The 21,818-nt window shown below is 40.2% G+C and overlaps 1 protein-coding gene across 1 annotated transcript; it reads right to left on the bottom strand.

Moving 5' to 3' along the window:
• Positions 1–18,246: 18,246 nt before the first annotated feature.
• Positions 18,247–21,100, bottom strand: LOC140581195 (uncharacterized). Its single transcript, XM_072703067.1, has 2 exons — positions 19,495–21,100; positions 18,247–19,029 (listed from the first exon to the last, which is right to left on the bottom strand). Exon 1 carries the CDS (start codon positions 21,098–21,100, stop codon positions 19,802–19,804), a length of 1,299 nt encoding a protein of 432 aa, XP_072559168.1. The 3' UTR covers positions 18,247–19,029; positions 19,495–19,801.
• Positions 21,101–21,818: the final 718 nt, after the last annotated feature.

Raw genomic sequence — 21,818 nt, 5'->3', positions numbered from 1 at the left:
TGAAACCTGCGCTTCCCCTATAAGAGTTCGACGTAACATTATAGGAAAACGTGTTTTCGTGAAGAAATCATGACAAACTAACACAAAATGAAGATTTCATTATAACTTGACATTCTGAGTTCATTTCATGAAACCTGCGCTTCCCCATTAAGAGTTCGACGTAACATTATAGGAAAACGTGTTTTCGTGAAGAAATCATGACAAACTAACACAAAATGAAGATTTCATTATAACTTGACATTCTGAGTTCATTTCATGAAACCTGCGCTTCCCCTATAAGAGTTCGACGTAACATTATAGGAAAACGTGTTTTCGTGAAGAAATCATGACAAACTAACACAAAATGAAGATTTCATTATAACGACATTCTGAGTTCATTTCATGAAACCTGCGCTTCCCCTATAAGAGTTCGACCTACCATTATAGATGCCAGTGTCATCTTCCTTGTACGACCCGCTCCCTGCCTTCTGGCTGCCTGGCGATTGGAGGAAGTGTTGGCACCGGCTTGTCATCTCCCCCCTACTCTGCGTTTGTGTTTCAGACTACACTGTATTTGACTCTCCCTGCCGGCCCCTGGAGGATGGGCTCCCCCTTTGAGTCTGGTCCCTCCCAAGGTTTCTTCCTTCTAGGGAGTTTTTCCTTGCCACTGTCGCCTATGGCTTACTCACTGGGGGCTTTGGGTGGGGATGCTGTAAAGCGCTTTGGGACAATGTAATGTTGTGATAATGCGCTATACAAAAATAAATTTGTTGTTGTTGTTGTTGTTATAGGAAAACGTGTTTTCGTGAAGAAATCATGACAAACTAACACAAAATGAAGATTTCATTATAACTTGACATTCTGAGTTCATTTCATGAAACCTGCGCTTCCCCTATAAGAGTTCGACGTAACATTATAAGAAAACGTGTTTTCGTGAAGAAATCATGACAAACTAACACAAAATGAAGATTTCATTATAACTTGACATTCTGAGTTCATTTCATGAAACCTGCGCTTCCCCTATAAGAGTTCGACCTACCATTATAGGAAAACGTGTTTTCGTTAAGAAATCATGACAAACTAACACAAAATGAAGATTTCATTATAACTTGAAATTCTGAGTTCATTTCATGAAACCTGCGCTTCCCCTATAAGAGTTTGACGTAACATTATAGGAAAACGTGTTTTCGTGAAGAAATCATGACAAACTAACACAAAATGAAGATTTCATTATAACTTGACATTCTGAGTTCATTTCATGAAACCTGCGCTTCCCCAATAAGAGTTCGACGTAACATTATAGGAAAACGTGTTTTCGTGAAGAAATCATGACAAACTAACACAAAATGAAGATTTCATTATAACTTGACATTCTGAGTTCATTTCATGAAACCTACGCTTCCCCTATAAGAGTTCGACGTAACATAATAGGAAAATGTGTTTTCGTGAAGAAATAATGACAAACTAACACAAAATGAAGATTTCATTATAACTTCACATTCTGAGTTCATTTCATGAAACCTGCGCTTCCCCTATAAGAGTTCGACGTAACATTATAGGAAAACGTGTTTTCGTGAAGAAATCATGACAAACTAACACAAAATGAAGATTTCATTATAACTTGACATTCTGAGTTCATTTCATGAAACCTGCGCTTCCCCATTAAGAGTTCGACGTAACATTATAGGAAAACGTGTTTTCGTGAAGAAATCATGACAAACTAACACAAAATGAAGATTTCATTATAACTTGACATTCTGAGTTCATTTCATGAAACCTGCGCTTCCCCAATAAGAGTTCGACGTAACATTATAGGAAAACGTGTTTTCGTGAAGAAATCATGACAAACTAACACAAAATGAAGATTTCATTATAACTTGACATTCTGAGTTCATTTCATGATACCTGCGCTTCCCCATTAAGAGTTCGACGTAACATTATAGGAAAACGTGTTTTCGTGAAGAAATCATGACAAACTAACACAAAATGAAGATTTCATTATAACTTGACATTCTGAGTTCATTTCATGAAACCTGCGCTTCCCCTATAAGAGTTCGACGTAACATTATAGGAAAACGTGTTTTCGTGAAGAAATCATGACAAACTAACACAAAATGAAGATTTCATTATAACGACATTCTGAGTTCATTTCATGAAACCTGCGCTTCCCCTATAAGAGTTCGACCTACCATTATAGGAAAACGTGTTTTCGTGAAGAAATCATGACAAACTAACACAAAATGAAGATTTCATTATAACTTGACATTCTGAGTTCATTTCATGAAACCTGCGCTTCCCCATTAAGAGTTCGACGTAACATTATAGGAAAATGTGTTTTCGTTAAGAAATAATGAGAAACTAACACAAAATGAAGATTTCATTATAACTTGACATTCTGAGTTCATTTCATGAAACCTGCGCTTCCCCAATAAGAGTTCGACGTAACATTATAGGAAAACGTGTTTTCGTGAAGAAATCATGACAAACTAACACAAAATGAAGATTTCATTATAACTTGACATTCTGAGTTCATTTCATGAAACCTGCGCTTCCCCATTAAGAGTTCGACGTAACATTATAGGAAAACGTGTTTTCGTGAAGAAATCATGACAAACTAACACAAAATGAAGATTTCATTATAACTTGACATTCTGAGTTCATTTCATGAAACCTGCGCTTCCCCAATAAGAGTTCGACGTAACATTATAGGAAAACGTGTTTTCGTGAAGAAATCATGACAAACTAACACAAAATGAAGATTTCATTATAACTTGACATTCTGAGTTAATTTCATGATACCTGCGCTTCCCCATTAAGAGTTCGACGTAACATTATAGGAAAACGTGTTTTCGTGAAGAAATCATGACAAACTAACACAAAATGAAGATTTCATTATAACTTGACATTCTGAGTTCATTTCATGAAACCTGCGCTTCCCCTATAAGAGTTCGACGTAACATTATAGGAAAACGTGTTTTCGTGAAGAAATCATGACAAACTAACACAAAATGAAGATTTCATTATAACGACATTCTGAGTTCATTTCATGAAACCTGCGCTTCCCCAATAAGAGTTCGACGTAACATTATAGGAAAACGTGTTTTCGTGAAGAAATCATGACAAACTAACACAAAATGAAGATTTCATTATAACTTGACATTCTGAGTTCATTTCATGAAACCTACGCTTCCCCTATAAGAGTTCAACGTAACATTATAGGAAAATGTGTTTTCGTGAAGAAATAATGACAAACTAACACAAAATGAAGATTTCATTATAACTTGACATTCTGAGTTCATTTCATGAAACCTGCGCTTCCCCTATAAGAGTTCGACGTAACATTATAGGAAAACGTGTTTTCGTGAAGAAATCATGACAAACTAACACAAAATGAAGATTTCATTATAACTTGACATTCTGAGTTCATTTCATGAAACCTGCGCTTCCCCAATAAGAGTTCGACGTAACATTATAGGAAAATGTGTTTTTGTGAAGAAATAATGACAAACTAACACAAAATGAAGATTTCATTATAACTTCACATTCTGAGTTCATTTCATGAAACCTGCGCTTCCCCTATAAGAGTTCGAGCTACCATTATAGGAAAACGTGTTTTCGTGAAGAACTCATGACAAACTAACACAAAATGAAGATTTCATTATAACTTGACATTCTGAGTTCATTTCATGAAACCTGCGCTTCCCCAATAAGAGTTCGACGTAACATTATAGGAAAACGTGTTTTCGTGAAGAAATCATGACAAACTAACACAAAATGAAGATTTCATTATAACTTGACATTCTGAGTTCATTTCATGAAACCTGCGCTTCCCATATAAGAGTTTGACCTACCATTATAGGAAAACGTGTTTTCGTTAAGAAATCATGACAAACTAACACAAAATGAAGATTTCATTATAACTTGAAATTCTGAGTTCATTTCATGAAACCTGCGCTTCCCCTATAAGAGTTCGACCTACCATTATAGGAAAACGTGTTTTCGTGAAGAACTCATGACAAACTAACACAAAATGAAGAATTCATTATAACTTGACATTCTGAGTTCATTTCATGAAACCTGCGCTTCCCCTATAAGAGTTCGACGTAACATTATAGGAAAACGTGTTTTCGTGAAGAAATCATGACAAACTAACACAAAATGAAGGTTTAATTATAACTTGACATTCTGAATTCATTTCATGAAAACCTGCGCTTCCCCTACAATAGTTAGACCTACCATTATAGGAAAATGTGTTTTCGTGAAGAACTCATGACAAACTAACACAAAATGAAGATTTCATTATAACTTGACATTCTGAGTTCATTTCATGAAACCTGCGCTTCCCCAATAAGAGTTCGACGTAACATTATAGGAAAACGTGTTTTCGTGAAGAAATCATGACAAACTAACACAAAATGAAGATTTCATTATAACTTGACATTCTGAGTTCATTTCATGAAACCTACGCTTCCCCTATAAGAGTTCAACGTAACATTATAGGAAAATGTGTTTTCGTGAAGAAATAATGACAAACTAACACAAAATGAAGATTTCATTATAACTTGACATTCTGAGTTCATTTCATGAAACCTGCGCTTCCCCTATAAGAGTTCGACGTAACATTATAGGAAAACGTGTTTTCGTGAAGAAATCATGACAAACTAACACAAAATGAAGATTTCATTATAACTTGACATTCTGAGTTCATTTCATGAAACCTGCGCTTCCCCAATAAGAGTTCGACGTAACATTATAGGAAAACGTGTTTTCGTGAAGAAATCATGACAAACTAACACAAAATGAAGATTTCATTATAACTTGACATTCTGAGTTCATTTCATGAAACCTGCGCTTCCCCATTAAGAGTTCGACGTAACATTATAGGAAAACGTGTTTTCGTGAAGAAATCATGACAAACTAACACAAAATGAAGATTTCATTATAACTTGACATTCTGAGTTCATTTCATGAAACCTGCGCTTCCCCTATAAGAGTTCGACGTAACATTATAGGAAAACGTGTTTTCGTGAAGAAATCATGACAAACTAACACAAAATGAAGATTTAATTATAACTTGACATTCTGAGTTCATTTCATGAAAACCTGCGCTTCCCCTACAATAGTTAGACCTACCATTATAGGAAAATGTGTTTTCGTGAAGAACTCATGACAAACTAACACAAAATGAAGATTTCATTATAACTTGACATTCTGAGTTCATTTCATGAAACCTGCGCTTCCCCAATAAGAGTTCGACGTAACATTATAGGAAAACGTGTTTTCGTGAAGAAATCATGACAAACTAACACAAAATGAAGATTTCATTATAACTTGACATTCTGAGTTCATTTCATGAAACCTACGCTTCCCCTATAAGAGTTCAACGTAACATTATAGGAAAATGTGTTTTCGTGAAGAAATAATGACAAACTAACACAAAATGAAGATTTCATTATAACTTGACATTCTGAGTTCATTTCATGAAACCTGCGCTTCCCCTATAAGAGTTCGACGTAACATTATAGGAAAACGTGTTTTCGTGAAGAAATCATGACAAACTAACACAAAATGAAGATTTCATTATAACTTGACATTCTGAGTTCATTTCATGAAACCTGCGCTTCCCCAATAAGAGTTCGACGTAACATTATAGGAAAACGTGTTTTCGTGAAGAAATCATGACAAACTAACACAAAATGAAGACTTCATTATAACTTGACATTCTGAGTTCATTTCATGAAACCTGCGCTTCCCCATTAAGAGTTCGACGTAACATTATAGGAAAACGTGTTTTCGTGAAGAAATCATGACAAACTAACACAAAATGAAGATTTCATTATAACTTGACATTCTGAGTTCATTTCATGAAACCTGCGCTTCCCCTATAAGAGTTCGACGTAACATTATAGGAAAACGTGTTTTCGTGAAGAAATCATGACAAACTAACACAAAATGAAGATTTCATTATAACGACATTCTGAGTTCATTTCATGAAACCTGCGCTTCCCCTATAAGAGTTCGACCTACCATTATAGGAAAACGTGTTTTCGTGAAGAAATCATGACAAACTAACACAAAATGAAGATTTCATTATAACTTGACATTCTGAGTTCATTTCATGAAACCTGCGCTTCCCCTATAAGAGTTCGACCTACCATTATAGGAAAACGTGTTTTCGTGAAGAAATCATGACAAACTAACACAAAATGAAGATTTCATTATAACTTGAAATTCTGAGTTCATTTCATGAAACCTGCGATTCCCCTATAAGAGTTCGACCTACCATTATTGGAAAATGTGTTTACGTGAAGAAATCATGACAAACTAACACAAAATGAAGATTTCATTATAACTTGACATTCTGAGTTCATTTCATGAATCCTGCGATTCCCCTATAAGAGTTCGACCTACCATTATTGGAAAATGTGTTTACGTGAAGAAATCATGACAAACTAACACAAAATGAAGATTTCATTATAACTTGACATTCTGAGTTCATTTCATGAAACCTGCGCTTCCCCTATAAGAGTTCGACCTACCATTATAGGAAAACGTGTTTTCGTTAAGAAATCATGACAAACTAACACAAAATGAAGATTTCATTATAACTTGAAATTCTGAGTTCATTTCATGAAACCTGCGCTTCCCCTATAAGAGTTCGACCTACCATTATAGGAAAACGTGTTTTCGTGAAGAACTCATGACAAACTAACACAAAATGAAGATTTCATTATAACTTGACATTCTGAGTTCATTTCATGAAACCTGCGCTTCCCCTATAAGAGTTCGACCTACCATTATAGGAAAATGTGTTCCTGTGTGCAAGGAGGAACAGGATGAGCACTGCCAGAGCCCTACAAAATTACCTCCAGCAGGCCACTGGTGTGCATGTATCTGACCATACAATCAGAAACAGACTTCATGAGGTGGCCTGAGGACCCAATGTCCTCTAGTGGGCCCTGTTCTCACTGCCCAGGACCGTGGAGCTTGATTGGCATTTGCTATAGAATACCAGAATTGGCAGGTCCACCACTAGCGCCCTGTGCTTTTCACAGATGGGAGCAGGTTCACCCTGAGCACGTGACAGACATGAAAGGGTCTGGAGATGCCGTGGAGAACATTATGCTACTTGTAACATTGTTCAGCATGACCAGTTTGGTGGTGGGTCAGTGATGGTCTGGGGAGGCATATCCATGGAGGGACACACAGACCTCTACAGGCTAGACAACGGTACCTTGACTGCCATTAGGTATTGGGATGAAATCCTTGGACCCATTGTCAGATCCTATGCTGGTTCGGTGGGTCCTGGGTTCGTCCTGGTGAACGGCAATGCCCAGCTTCATGTGGCGAGAGTATGCAGGCAGTTCTTAGAGCATTAAGGAATTGATATCATTGACTGCCCCCCACGCTCGCCTGACCTAAATCCAATAGGACACCTCTGGGACATTATGTTTTGGTCCATCTGATGCCGCCAGGTTGCACCTCAGACTCTCCAGGAGCTCAATGATGCCCTGGTCCAGATCTGGATGGAAATCCCCCAGGACACCATCTGTTGTCTCATTAGGAGAATGCCCTGACAATGTCAGGTATGCATACAAGCATGTGGGGACCACACAAACTACTGAGTACAATTTTTCAGTTGCTGCAATGAAATTTCGGCCTGCTGCATCATTTTTTCACTTTGATTTTTGGGGTGTCTTTAAATTCAGTCCTCTGTAGGTTGATAATTTTCATTTCCATCAAACAATGTGGCATCCTTTCATTCCTAACACATTACTCAGTCCATATCAGCATAGATTTCCAGTATGATTTTTTCCCCCATTGAGATCTGATGTGTTTTCAAAGTGTTTCTTTAATTTTTTTGAGCAGTGTCTTATACCAATGGCCATATAGTGGCAAACAGAAATGGTTAAAATGCCCAGTAATGACCTTTTTCAAGAAAAAAAATATTACACTGATTTTGAAACACAATAGGGTGTTTGTGAAAGTCTAGACGATCCGATTTAAAAATGTCTTGTACTGAACTCTGTTCCTATTTCAAAAGAACTCACAGTCTGGGTTCCTCCCTTTAAATTTGTTTAATGTATCACTTGTGCCTGAAAAGCTCGGTACGCAATTCAGCAGCCGCAAAAAATCCCGGTGTTGATACATTTATATAGCAGAAAGCAGCTGAAACAGCAGGCAATGAGAGCTCTTAGAGGTTGTTGGTTCGAATCTTGTAAAACTGCCATGAGTGAATATAAAGGCCTTGCTGGCAAAAGGGTCATCAAAGGAAGAGAATGTAAATATAGGGCTGACTGTCAGGGGAAAGACCTTTTCTAAAGACGCTGGGTTACTGCAACTGGTGGGGCGCCCTGAACAAATTTCACAGTTTCATATATCGTTGAATTTCCGGAAGGGACGATCTGTCTCAGAGAAGCGGAAACAGGTGATTAGAGACTTTGTTCTGAATTACACAAAAGTAGTGAGGTGCAGTGATAGAAAATGTCTGGTCAATCTTTGAGATATTAGGTTTCAAGTGAATAAATCTAGATCACAAAATTGTGCAAACCTGAGAAAAACATGAGACCTTCATATTCATATTTCTTTTTTATGCATATTTCAAATTAGTTTAGTGTTTGATCAATGGATAAATGAGGAGATCTGTGCATATTGTTTTTCACTTACCAGTGTGCTTCTCAAAGCTTCATAACATGTGGATACATCTCCAGTTGGTGCTGTCTTTCTACAGCAAATGTCCTGCATATAAAGAACCCACAAAAAGGTACACCACCATCACAAATATGGAGGGCTAAGAGTGCCAAAATTAAATAAATAAATACACCAATAATTAATTAATTAAATATGCCATGAATTGTTTAAAATGGGAAATATAAAGATAAATTATTACTTAAATGTGTCATGAATTATTTAAAATGGGAAATAAAAATATCGTTAATTAAATGTGCCATGAATTATTATCTACCATTAGAAATAAAATCATTATTAATTAATTACATGTGTCATTTACAATTATTTCACTATTTATTTAATTTTGGCACTTTCACCACATCATGAATTAATTTTATCTGTCAGTGTGACCCATCAAAGTCAGTAGGCGGGACAAACAATGATCTATCTGGATCTTGTGCAGCCGATTGTTTTGGTCTGAAGCTGTGTCATTTCCAACATGGCGCTACCAATCATGGACCAGGCCCAATACTGCGCATGTATTCACATTTTGCGGCAGACCGTGATTCAGGGCATGGATGTCGTGTATCATCATTCATTGGTCACGTATTGTGAGATGGGTCATTGATGTTTATATTTATAGTTCAGCCGTCACTTTATTGTGGTATTTAAACCATATTGCTTTGCAGATTGTAATATTTGCATCTGTGTGCGCATTGCTTTTAGTGCCGGTGTTCTGACAAAACATCCTACCTATCGAGACGTGCTATCGAGCCTTTCTGCGCATGTGCAGTTCCACCGTCTTGGGATTAGGGTTAGGTTTTAGGGGTTAGGGTTAGGGTTAAGGTAAGAGTTTTAGGGGGTTTTGGGGGGTTAGGGTTAGTGTTAGGGTAAGAGTTAGGGTTAGGGCTATCGATTGTATCGGTTGTCTTGATAAAGTAGGACGTTTTGTCAGAACACCGGACAGTAATCTTACACTTTCCCAATTGGTATTGCTGAATAGATGCCTTTTCTTTATCAAGGGGCTGTGATATATGTACAGCATTTTCTAAAAAAAAAAGAAGTCACTCCAAAATAATAGTTAAGAACTTTTATTTGCACACCATAAACAAAATGTTTATGTTGTGCGGTTTGGCCCAAGATAAAACAATCGGTCGTCTGTCAGAAACAAATATAATTTGCTTCATTTAGCACCACAAAACACAGCTGCCATAACTGACAGGAGTGTGTGGTAATTACACTGATACAATTAAGAAAAGAAATGACTAAGGAAAAAAGCAGGCTTAGTTTAAGTAACTTCACAGCACATCGAACTGGGAGTAGTACATAATGGTAACATTAAAGTAATGTCACCTTTGACTAAAATTGATGGCCATACCCTGTATTTTACGTCGCTCCTTCTGAAGCACATTAGGCATTAAAGGCCTATGCGAAATAAAATCTTTTAAAGTCGAAGGACTCCATCATTATCCGGTTAATTCTCTTTCCTCTCGCTGTCGACATTATCATAAAAAATCAACAGACGATGAAATGTGACGCGATGCCATAAAAATAGCACGCCTTCTTCCAGAAGTCGCAAGAGTGCGCATGCGTAGTAGCGGAAGTTACATTTTCGGTAGTGACACCCCTACCTATATCGCTCAATTATGGCCGTTGCGAAATTCTTCTTCTTCTTGATTATTATAGGTAGCAATGTAAAAACAAATACTGCCATCTATTGTCTCGGAGTATGTTGACGGGTCCCGTACCGATCCATTATCTGGGATCTATTTGTTTTGACTTGCTGTACAGGGTAACCAATCAGATGTTACTCTCGGTTGACGACCCGCAGTTACCCGCCTACTGACTTTGATGGGTCACACTGACAGATAAAATTAATTCATGATGTGGTGAAAGTGCCAAAATTAAATAAATAGTGAAATAATTGTAAATGACACATGTAATTAATTAATAATGATTTTATTTCTAATGGTAGATATAATTCATGGCACATTTAATTAACGATATTTTTATTTCCCATTTTAAATAATTCATGACACATTTAAGTAATAATTTATCTTTATATTTCCCATTTTAAACAATTCATGACACATTTAATTAATTAATTATTGGTGTATTTATTTATTTAATTTTGACACTCTTAGCCCTCCATACACAAAAGAGCAACATTCAATCTGATTATTTAAACAAATAATCAAACAAACCAATAAATAAATAAAGCCATCCAAGGTATTTGTCAATTCATACATTAGATCTCCTTAAAATTGTACCATTTCTGTTTAATTTCCATGTTATTATATATTTGAATACTCTGTGATGCCACCAATGTATCTGTGATGATCTGTAGTAAATCAGCTTGAGTTGAATTAAATATTATCTTATTGCTGTACATATACTGCAAATCGACTTTTAACAGAACTCACGTTTTCTTTGCAATGCAGCCTGCACCTGGACTTCACCTCAAAACCTTTATGCAGTGTTGTATTTCCTGACACACTCATACACAGGTTAAGCAGAGCAGCGACGACCACCGACGGTATTTTTGCAGTTAGCAGAGGCACAATGACATAGTCAGAGGCCTCTGGGCTATTTGAGTTTGCAGAGGGTTCCCATCTATTTTCTGTGTCTACAACAGTGGGGTGACGATGGCAGAACTCGACCCCACAGTCAACTGGGGGAGGGTATGATGATGATAAAATATATCGACGGGGGATGGGCATAGGTAGCTGTCTGGAGATTTGCAAATATTATTTTCACTTACAGATGTGCTTCTCACATCTTCATAGAAGGTGGAAACATCTTCAGATGTCCTGGATACAAAGAACACACATTATTTTAGACTGGAGTTATAAAAGAGCAGAATTAGAATTCCATTAGAATGTCTGCATGGTTACTTTTGTTCTTACACTGAACACAAATGCAAGTGAACAGTAACACAATAAAAAAAACACAAATTTCTTCTGTTCTCCAAAAGGTTACTAATATCTTGTTAGATGGGTAGATGAACATCGCTTCTGTACCCACACCAGTCCTCAGGGGCACCCCAACCATTGCATGTATCCATTCAATTTCACCACCAGCTCACTTACGTATCATAATTAGTGAGGTATTGATTAGCCAAGAATAGCATGGTGACAGTCGAGTCAACAAGCATACAGACGCTCCTCTACTCATGAACGAGATACGTTCCGAACGGCTGTTCGTAACTTGATCATAAGTCGTTATTCAACATCATTTTAAGGGTATACGCAGGGATTGACGTCACTAGTACGCCAGTATACGCATTCACCTTTAAAACCGATACGTGCAGCAATCAATTGTTGTAACAGTATGAATACGTACGTATTTTATATGTATTTGCGCTTAAAGGTGAATGCGTACTTGCGTACCAGTTGTCAATCCCTGGGTATATGCAAGTACAAAGCACTGGGATACTGGGAGTAAGCACGCTATGCTGCGGAATTGGCGCGCAGAACAAAATCTGATGTTGCGGACAGGAAACAGGATCCCAACAAATGCAATTTGGATTTAAAGTCCTCTTCATTCGTATGTCTGAAAGTTCGTAAGTTGAAGAGCGTCTGTATATGAGTTTGGGTTAGGGAGTATGTTCCCTTTGCATTGGAATAACGAAGCCCTTACAATTTTTAAATATCATTGTCATTCTCAGTTCTCTAAATACTGAATGCTAAAATCCAGAAGTACATTATTTACTCCTCACATGTGTCCTCCTTTCTCTGACATGAGGCTTGTTGGCTTCAGCGTACACTGTGTTTTCTCTTTTCACTGCCAGGGGAGATGTAAGAATGTCTGATCAAACAATCACTGCTCTATGAGTCATAGCTTTATGGGATACAAGACAGAGACGTGTTCAGCTAGACCCACCCATATGTTACTGTGAAATTTCATTTTGCCTGGAGGTCCTGCCCTGTTCCCATTTCCCCCTCATACCTTTCCTCTTGGCTCTGACTTGGATGATGCATCCTATGATCACCAATACCAGCACAAACAGAGCTCCAATGCCAGCAAGCGCATATAGTTTAGTATCCATGGGGACTGTAATAACATAATAACATAAAAGGCAACTGTTAATTACAAAAGTAATATAGTTTTAAAATACAGACCTCCAATGTGTACAAAAGAACCACACTGCACAAACCTACATGCACTGGTTATTTACTGAAAAGAATTGTCATATTTAATGTTGTAAATATGAATAAATATAATAAATGTTTCTTTATATCCTCATAGTCAGGTGTTAAAGTGAGTTGTAACAATCCAGCACATCGTTTCCGGGACCTTTGTTTAATGAATGAATAAATGAATGAATGAATACGTCTTATTGGCAATGTCATCTACCTCCCCAAAATAGTGAGTCTCACAGCAGTATATAGTCAATCAGGCACGTGCACAAGTAGGGCTCAACCTGTGCAGAACACATGCCCTTTTTGTAATTACACTCGGAAGTGCCCTTTTTTTTGGGGACTTTTTTTTTTTTTTTTAATAAATCAATGCTATTGGTAACCCTTTATGTCTGTTTGTCTTTTTAACAAATATTTAACAATTAAAGGCATTAAAAAGCGCATCTCTTAGAACCGCTCAAACTGTGGGTGTGTCCGAAATCGCGCACTTGCCTCAGTGCACTGAGATGTAGGGCGTAGTGCGCACTGCGCACTTCCTCCTGTAGTGCACACTACCATGGGTAAGTGCTGTCATAAATGGAACACTAACGTTTTGCACTTACCGGAAGTGACGGACTAGCATTTGATCGCGATTCTCCAGCGCCCCAAAATATTTGCCGTGTTTTATTTACAATGAATTTCCTTGTGGTTTTATTTGCGTGTATATAACTTATCTACGACCGCCTAACCGGCTAAAAAACTGCTAACATTTACGTGTGCGAACTCTTCTAAGCCGATATAATCGCAAACTCAAAATGATCTAGAACTGTCGTCAGAGAGTGACAGGCTACACACCGAAGTATACATCAGTAAAATAATTTTATTAATGTTACATTTATATGACGCAGTTGCCTCCGAATGAGCTTGCGTGTCTGTGTTGTCCGCCATTATTTAAACTTGCCGAAAGTCCCTCCCCTTCCGCTACGTAGTCAAAATGGCGTCCGTTTAGTGCGAGTAGTGTCCATCGTTCTGCACTGCGTTTTCTGGCCGTTTTCAGTGCACCATCCGGGTACTTTCAGTGCACTTAATTTTGGCTTAGTTGTCAGTGTGAACGCACTACGCCCTAAAATCGCGCACTAAAAGTGCGCAAGTGCAAATCAAATTAACTTTTCAGAAAACAAAATTACAAAAGTCAAGACAAATTAACAAAGCCAAGCAAAAACGAACACACTTACAAGTGCCCAAACAAATTTACAAGCGCGGAAACAAATTTACAAGTTCCAAAATAAATATACATGCGACGAAACAAATTTACGAGATGAGAAACACTTTTACCAGTCCTCAAAACAAGTTTAGAAGTGGAGAATCATACGGAAAGGGTAGGTACGCGCTGCACAGGAAGTGCCTAATTATTGCTTGCCTTTTGTGTCAATCAAGCGGTTTCGCGAGGGGAAAGTTGATTTTATTGCCAATAAAATCCCTTTAACAATCAGTGTTGCCAACTTAGCGACTTTGTCGCTAGATTTAGCGACTTTTCAGACCCCCTTGACGACTTTTTTTCAAAAAAGCGCCTAGCGACAAATCTAGCGACTTTTGGACAAACCTTAGCAACTTTCCAAATGTCGCCAGTACTGTCCTGTAAGCACGAGGTCTTGCTTTCCCAGTACAGTTACTCATCTCCCTGTGTCTGCTCTGATCAGTGAGCGCTAGCTCCGGCTGAAAGGAGCAGCAAGAGTGTCCAGCTGCAGACGCCTGTAGAGTGGAGCTCCACCGGAAATACGTCACCTCCACAGGAAATACGTGATTTTAAGGGGCGTAAAGTGGAGCTCCACAGGAAACACGTGACATGGAATTATTTTTACATGCCTGTGTTGACCAGCGGGACCTCCGGGTTAATGCTGTCTGTTATGAGAAAGATTAAATTACTGGCACATGAGTGTGTTGATTGATTTTTTTTTAAATTTCATTGTTTGTTGTTGCTGTCTAAATAAATTTAGCAGTTGATTGAATATAATTGTTACATGTTGATCATCATTTATACAACACATACAGGGCTGCATATAACTGGTACGCAAGTACGCATTCACCTTTAAAAGCGATACGTGCGGCAATCGATTGCTGTGTCAGTGTAAACGCGTACGTATTTTATGTGTATTTGCGCTGATATGACAAGAAAATACCGTGCATTTCAACCTATATACCGCAAATGAAGTACGAATTAGCATGTACAGGTTAAAATGCACAATAATTTCTTGTCATATCAGCGCAAATGCACATAAAATACGTACGCATCTGCGCTGTTCCAGCAATCGTATATAGTATATGTTTATAACAGTTAAGGCAAGACCAATATATATATTAGTAATGTGTATGGAAAGTAACATAATATAGCAATTGCGTATGTATGGCATGTTTATAACTGCTCATCTTATGACCAATATATATATATTCCACAAACTAGATCAGACCAGATTATATATATATATATATATATATATATATAAATTTCTCTAGCGTATAAATGAACAAAAACATACTTTTTGAGAATTGTACAACTGAAATTCCGCTGTAACACACAGTTTGGTCACGTGTTTCCTGTGGAGCTCCACTTTACGCCCCTTAAAGTCACGTATTTCCTGTGGAGGTGACGTATTTCCGGTGGAGCTCCACTCTACAGGCGTCTGCAGCTGGACCCTTCTCCATATTCCCGTGACCGCACGGCAGCTGACATAGATGTGAATGAGCAAACGGTGTTGCCACGGACCAATCACTTTACCTGCTTCTCCTTTGCTTGAAATAAAACTATTTAATTTGACCGTTTCTTCTTATTTTTTCTTATTTATTTATTTTTTCTTCTGATGCACTTATATTACTCACTGTTACAGAGCTTAAGTTCATTCCAGTTTCTGAACTCGTCTGAGATCGTTTACTGAGCTACATCTGATTGACTGTACGTGATTCTACTTACTCATACACAACTTAATTAAACTTATTAAACTCATATACACATAAAAAAACATATATACGTATAATATAAATGTTGTCTGAAAGAAAATATGTAAAGTAATTGATAGTTTTATATTGGACACATGAGGAAGGATTAGGGAAAACACGCAGAATGCAAATACGACGTAATACGTCATCAATATGCAATTATACGCATGACGTCATCTAGCGACATTTGGCAACTTTTCGAGCAGACTTTAGCTACTTTCCATTGAAAATAGTTGGCAACACTGTTAACAATAAACTAAGCCACATTTTCCCAACCTAAGTGGTGCAGTCCTACCATAATTAAATTGCAAAAGTATATAGTAATTTTGGTGGCGCTACAATTGATAGGAGCAACGTTATTGCAGGGTAAGGGTAAAATGCGGACCGTTTACAAACAGCGGATTCCGTGTTTATAAACAGACGTGTCGCAAAAGACGCACACCGCGTAGACAGATCACGTGGCATAGAAAGAAACCCATACGACGTTACCTAATCACGGGGTGCGTTCCAGGTGTGCCTGCAGCTGACGTGACGTGGAGCGCGATCTGCCGTCGGCTGCGGGGGTGGAGTATACGCTGAACGTAAACAAATGAGTGTTCGAGGAGCTCAGCAAGGCGCAGCAGCTGCGCGTTCAGCCAGTGCAATTTTGTCATCCGTATTACAGAGTACAATACGATTGTCCGAAATCCTTATTGTTGTTAATGTTTAACAATTATTTTATTGTTGGTTTTTTTGAAAAAAAAAATTTGAAAATGTTCTATATATCATTTGTTGAGCGTTCTCTAGTCGCGTATAATTTGCATTTGGACGTCCAGCTACTGTACCATGAACGTCACAGTTTGTGGGTGTCTTAAAATGGATGAGAGAGGGATATAGGGCGCTCTATTTACGGCAAAATTAGGTTTTACAGGGGATCGGTAAATAACTTGTTCGTGCAGTGTAGTGACATTTGGGGTGAATCATGGACGATTAATCTGAATTTCAGGACGATCAGTCCACAGGCGATCGGAATTAATCAACTATTACAACTTTCCAGAATATTATAGTATATGTCACGTGGGTGACGTAATCGTCCGCGAATTCATCCTTTTTTTTTTTTTTTTTTTTTTTTTTTAATTCCCTCCTCCACCCCCCCTCTGCGGGGGACTGTATCTATTTTTTTTTTTTTTTTTTTTTTTTTTTTAATTATTATTTATTTATTTATTTTTTATTTTATTTTATATTTTTATTTACTTCCTCAAAAGAAGGAGAGGGGGGGGGGACAAAGGAGAAGGAGGGAAGAGAGAGAGAGGGAGAGAGAGGAATGGAAAGAAAACAGAAAAAAAACAAAAAAAACAAAAGAAAAACAAAAAAAAAACAAAAAAACCAAGAAAAAAACAAAACAGATAATCTGCTTCCATGTCTGTTGAAAAGAGAAAGACAACATACAACATCTGTACTAATCACAACGACCATCAAACGTTAAATGTTGTTGAACAGCACACACAACCAGCCTTACAACCCATGCCCAGAAACAACAGCCGATCAGGACAGTGTGTGTCCGTGAGCACGTGTCCGTGAGCACCTGTGTGCACACCTGTGTGTCAGCGCGCTGGTGTTCCTAAGGTTTCTCCAAGTAATTGTCTAGTAGTGTGTGTGGGGAGCCACAGCCCCGCCCACCCAGGACATGAAGTCGACACGGGGGAGACCCGGGCCCCAGATATCCAGAGGCCCCCCAGGGCACGGGAACCCCAGGAGGACCAACGCAGGGACAATTGCAGCCCCCACCGAGAAAAGGGCAGAGGAGCGCTCCGGAGGGGGGCCATCCGGCAGCCACATCACAGGAGCCCCAGGGGGCCGTGGCGACGAGCACGCAGGCCCCGCTGGCGGCCGGCCACACCAGGGCAGACCGGACCCCGGGCCCAGAGATCCAAGGGACCCCCCACCCCCCAGCCAGGGCCCCGACAGAGCCGGAAGGGCCAGGCCCCGGCAGGCAACCGCCGAGAGTGAGCCAGCACACACCAGAGCATCCAGCCCCAGACATCGAGAACCACCAACGCATCGGCGGCCGGGGGCCTCATCCACCAGCAGGGAGTGTGGCGGGGGGCAATAGAGCCTGAGATGTTATTTCAGGTGGAGTCTAAGACCCAACCTGACACATACGTATAAACAGACAGGCACACACATACACAAGCATACGTTCCCACCCTCATGCACACATAAACAAATATTCACCCATTCGCCCAACATGAAGACACAGAAATGAACGCTGTACACACACTCACACTCCCCATATATACTCTATACTCCGAGATCTAGGCACCACCGCCCCCAGAGGGGCAATCCGCCACCAGACCCCGGAGATGGATCCCTTTTTTCCTCTGGCATGGGGACAAGAAGACCACCCCGGACCCCACAGCAGCCGAGAAGCCCACCAGCCCAGACCCCGACCGGACGGCCAGCTCCTCCCAGCCCCCGGCCCCAGATGGTGAACAGAGAACGCGAATTCATCCTAATACATTCGGTCCCTCGGCCATGATTCACCAATGTATAACCCGTGCAGAAATGTGATCATATAACCTGCGGGTATAAATACATAAACAGGTGTTCCACACAGCCAATAGCATAACGTATTCGTAGTGCATACATATCCTCTATCTCGTATATTATACGTTTTGTTAGTATAGGTATCTAGTCATTCTCCCTTCCTTTTAAAGTCCTATATGCCCGTCCAGCTATTACAGGCAGCACATGGAACCTACATAAAGTTTGGGGAGTAGTTACACTATACATTTACCATTGGCCAGTACACAAAGTCTCGTTACACTGAGTTTTTTCAGGCTTCAGATGTAATCTCATACTGGAATCAATATTCCAGAATATTTTCCATTAGAATTAAATGTGATTAACACTTAATACACATTATTTAGTTGAATTCTGGTGTTTTACATAGTCATAGTGCATTCAGTCCGATTCCTCCACTGAGTTAGGTCACACTCCTACACCCACTTGAGGGGCACTCCGGCAGACGCAAGGATGGGAATGTTCTTTCCCATTGTGGCATCCTCTACAGACGTACATCTCGTTCGGGTTCACAGGAGTCAGTTCAACGACGAAGCATGATTGGTTTGCTGGTCAGGTGAAGATGTCTTGCTGCCGCTCCGTCGCGCTGTCTTTCCATCCGATCCTGAAAGTAGAAGTCTGCTCCCACTCGGTCCCTGGGACTGCAGTATAGCCGAAGGTCGTCAGCAGCGTCGGCCACGCCCATCACCAGAGCCATTGCGTCATCCTTCACACATAAGGAAAGAACTCACATGCACATTAGTTTTCTCCTAGATAACATTCATTAGCTGGGACATGTCGCCACCTTCGGCGCTTGGCTCCATAACAGCCACAATGTTGTTTCGTCCCACAGCTATCACTTCTGCAGGTTTCGGTGGGTTGTCTTGTTGTTGTACCCACAAACCTGTGTTTTTATTCTTTTTACTTGTTTTCGGATTTGCTCCTATAATTCCTTACCCCAAACCTCCTTGGTCCTAATTCTCTAATTCTGATTTTTCCACGCAGGCATCCGAACAGCCATACCATTCACTACTGACCAGGAATTAGTATAAACATAGCAATCACTCATCCCTTCCTGCTTCCAAAACCATTACTCACAAATCAGCCCATTCGCTGCTTTTACCTTCACCTGTCATTTCCAACATCTGCTGCATACATGGATTACATGCCGCAGCTTTTCACTTTCGCTTACCGTCGACATACTTAGCCGTCCCATCCATACAGCACACATGCTGTTTCTATTCTTCACCCCCCACGATATAGGGGACTCCACCAACACCGTCAATATCACAATCTCTTCCCCTTTCTCTACAACATCCGCCACTTACTCATAGCCCTTGTCATTTGCATACTATTTCCTTTTTAAAACCCATGCTTCTTACACTCCTCCAATCCGGTGCTGCTTCAATCTCACTACTTTGTTTGCGAGAGGTATGGGGAAAGGTTGCATCTTCACCTTCCCCACCAATACCGGTCGCGCTGTCATCGTACCTCCAAATTTAAATAGTCCATCCCACTCCTGGGTCCCAGGTGTAATCACCGTCATGGTTAGACTTATCCCACTCTCCTAGATCTCCCAATTCTCTCAATCTGAACGCCACATCTCCTATTCTTTCCCCTACCACAGTCAACAACACTGACATCACTGCTGCTTTGTACGGAGTGGGTGCTGTTTTAATGAGAGCATTCCGGGTTAGTACTGTTAAAGATAAATCATCCAGCACATCCACATGCCTGGTATACACACCCGCCCTCATAGTCAACTCTCGCATTCTAGCGATCGCTTCTGACAATGTTTGCCACTGGCCCGATTTTTCCGGCCAGCTGCTTTCATCGGGGTATCGCTGATTCACCCCGGTTCCCATAAGGGCTAGGAGAGTAGTGTCACTGCTTCTCCCATCTATTGGTGGCTGCCTGTGCTCCCGACATTGGGACCGCACTACAGCATCGGTGCTTAGATCACAAAAATGATGACAATCCATATGATCTATGGATATCTGTGCCGCACCCTGATCATACAGCCTGACCAACCATTTATCTAATGGCTCTCCTGGTCGCTGCTTCATCCGCTCCCGTATGTCACTAATTTCCTTCTGTGTGAAATCCTCCACAAGTAGCTCAGACTGCCGTGGTCTCCGGCCAGAAGGATCTTGCACTTCCCTTCTCCGTGAAATAGGGAGTGCAGAAGTTGTTAACGGAGGGGGATCCATAAGAGATCCCCGATCAGGACCCGCGACTTTATCTGGGTTGTAAATATCAATATCCTCATCATCTGAGTCCCAGATATTGCCATCCCATCGCTCGGGATCCCAATTAGCTGCTGTTGCAGTAGCAACAAATGCTCTAATTTTTCGCGGACATGGTGTCCGTTTTTTCCTAGCATTGGCTTTTGCTACTTGCATCGCAGCCCGCTCTGCAACCCCCGTTACTTGTTGCAGGCGTTGATGTAAAATATCCACCTGACCCTGTGCCAGGGTCATCCGACCTAATGCCTCAGTCAATTCTCTCATTTGTCCCTCTTTCTCCCTTTCAGTCTGGTCTGCGCGCTCATACTGCATTCTGTATGCAGCCAACACGATCCATAGGCGTCTCTGTAGAGCACGCACAGGATCCTTTACAACCGGAACCTTTTTAAGGCAAGACAATACCTGCTCAGGGTCGGCTTTTCTCAACGCAGCAGTCCAGGAATCAACAGGCCCTCCACCTTTCCTTATCTCCTGGGCTAACGCAGCAAACTGCGTCTCATCCCACTCAGGGAGCACTTCAGGCTCGGGCGCTGGTATCTTTCTCCTAAACATGTTTGTTCCTTAGTCCTATATCTTTTTCCCCTCAGATCCTGCCGACTACGCCAAAATGTCTTAAAATGGATGAGAGAGGGATATAGGGCTCTCGAAGGAACAAACAGGCACGCTTAGGTTCACTCAAATACACTTTAATAAGTAATACAAAATGATCTCACATTAACACCAATACTGAGCTATCATATTGAAGGCAATGCAAAATAACTCGTACTACAACGGATATCAAAATATATATATCTTATAGCTAATAACATTAGGTGCAAAGGTTTGAATATATATAGAAAAGAAGCAATAATACATAAAAGAAGCAAGGAAACATAGAAAGTTACGAAATATCACAAGCGGCGATAATTTACTCGCAACAATCAATGGAAAGCAGAAGCAGTTGCAAAGCTATTTACACTCGGACGTGCTATCATCACCCACCTTCACACATGGACTGGGGAGCCCTTTCAGTCCTGGCAGGAGACCAACACGTGAGTTCCGAGAAAGTGCCGGGCGATGCGCGCTCTATCCCACGGCTGAACTCCGGTCAGTACTGGGTTCTCCCCCTTCATTTATACTAAATTTAGAGTTGCGTGTGGGCAGGGGGTAAGCTGGCCAGGCTCACCCCTTCCCCCCAGGCAATATATGGTGTTCCAATTCCCCCTTTTGTCCGAGTGATTCTGCTTGCGATAACATACTTCAATGGGCGTCCTGGCGCCAGGTGTCTTTG

The sequence above is a fragment of the Paramormyrops kingsleyae genome, chromosome 19 (assembly GCF_048594095.1).
Source record: "Paramormyrops kingsleyae isolate MSU_618 chromosome 19, PKINGS_0.4, whole genome shotgun sequence".
Lineage (NCBI taxonomy): Eukaryota > Metazoa > Chordata > Actinopteri > Osteoglossiformes > Mormyridae > Paramormyrops > Paramormyrops kingsleyae.
Note: the sequence above shows the minus strand (reverse complement) of the source record. Positions and strands in the feature narration are given on the sequence as shown.

Excerpts from the sequence above, each read along its gene's own strand:
- LOC140581195 (XM_072703067.1), bottom strand. The coding sequence starts at position 21,100 with ATGTTTAGGAGAAAGATACCAGCGCCCGAGCCTGAAGTGCTCCCTGAG.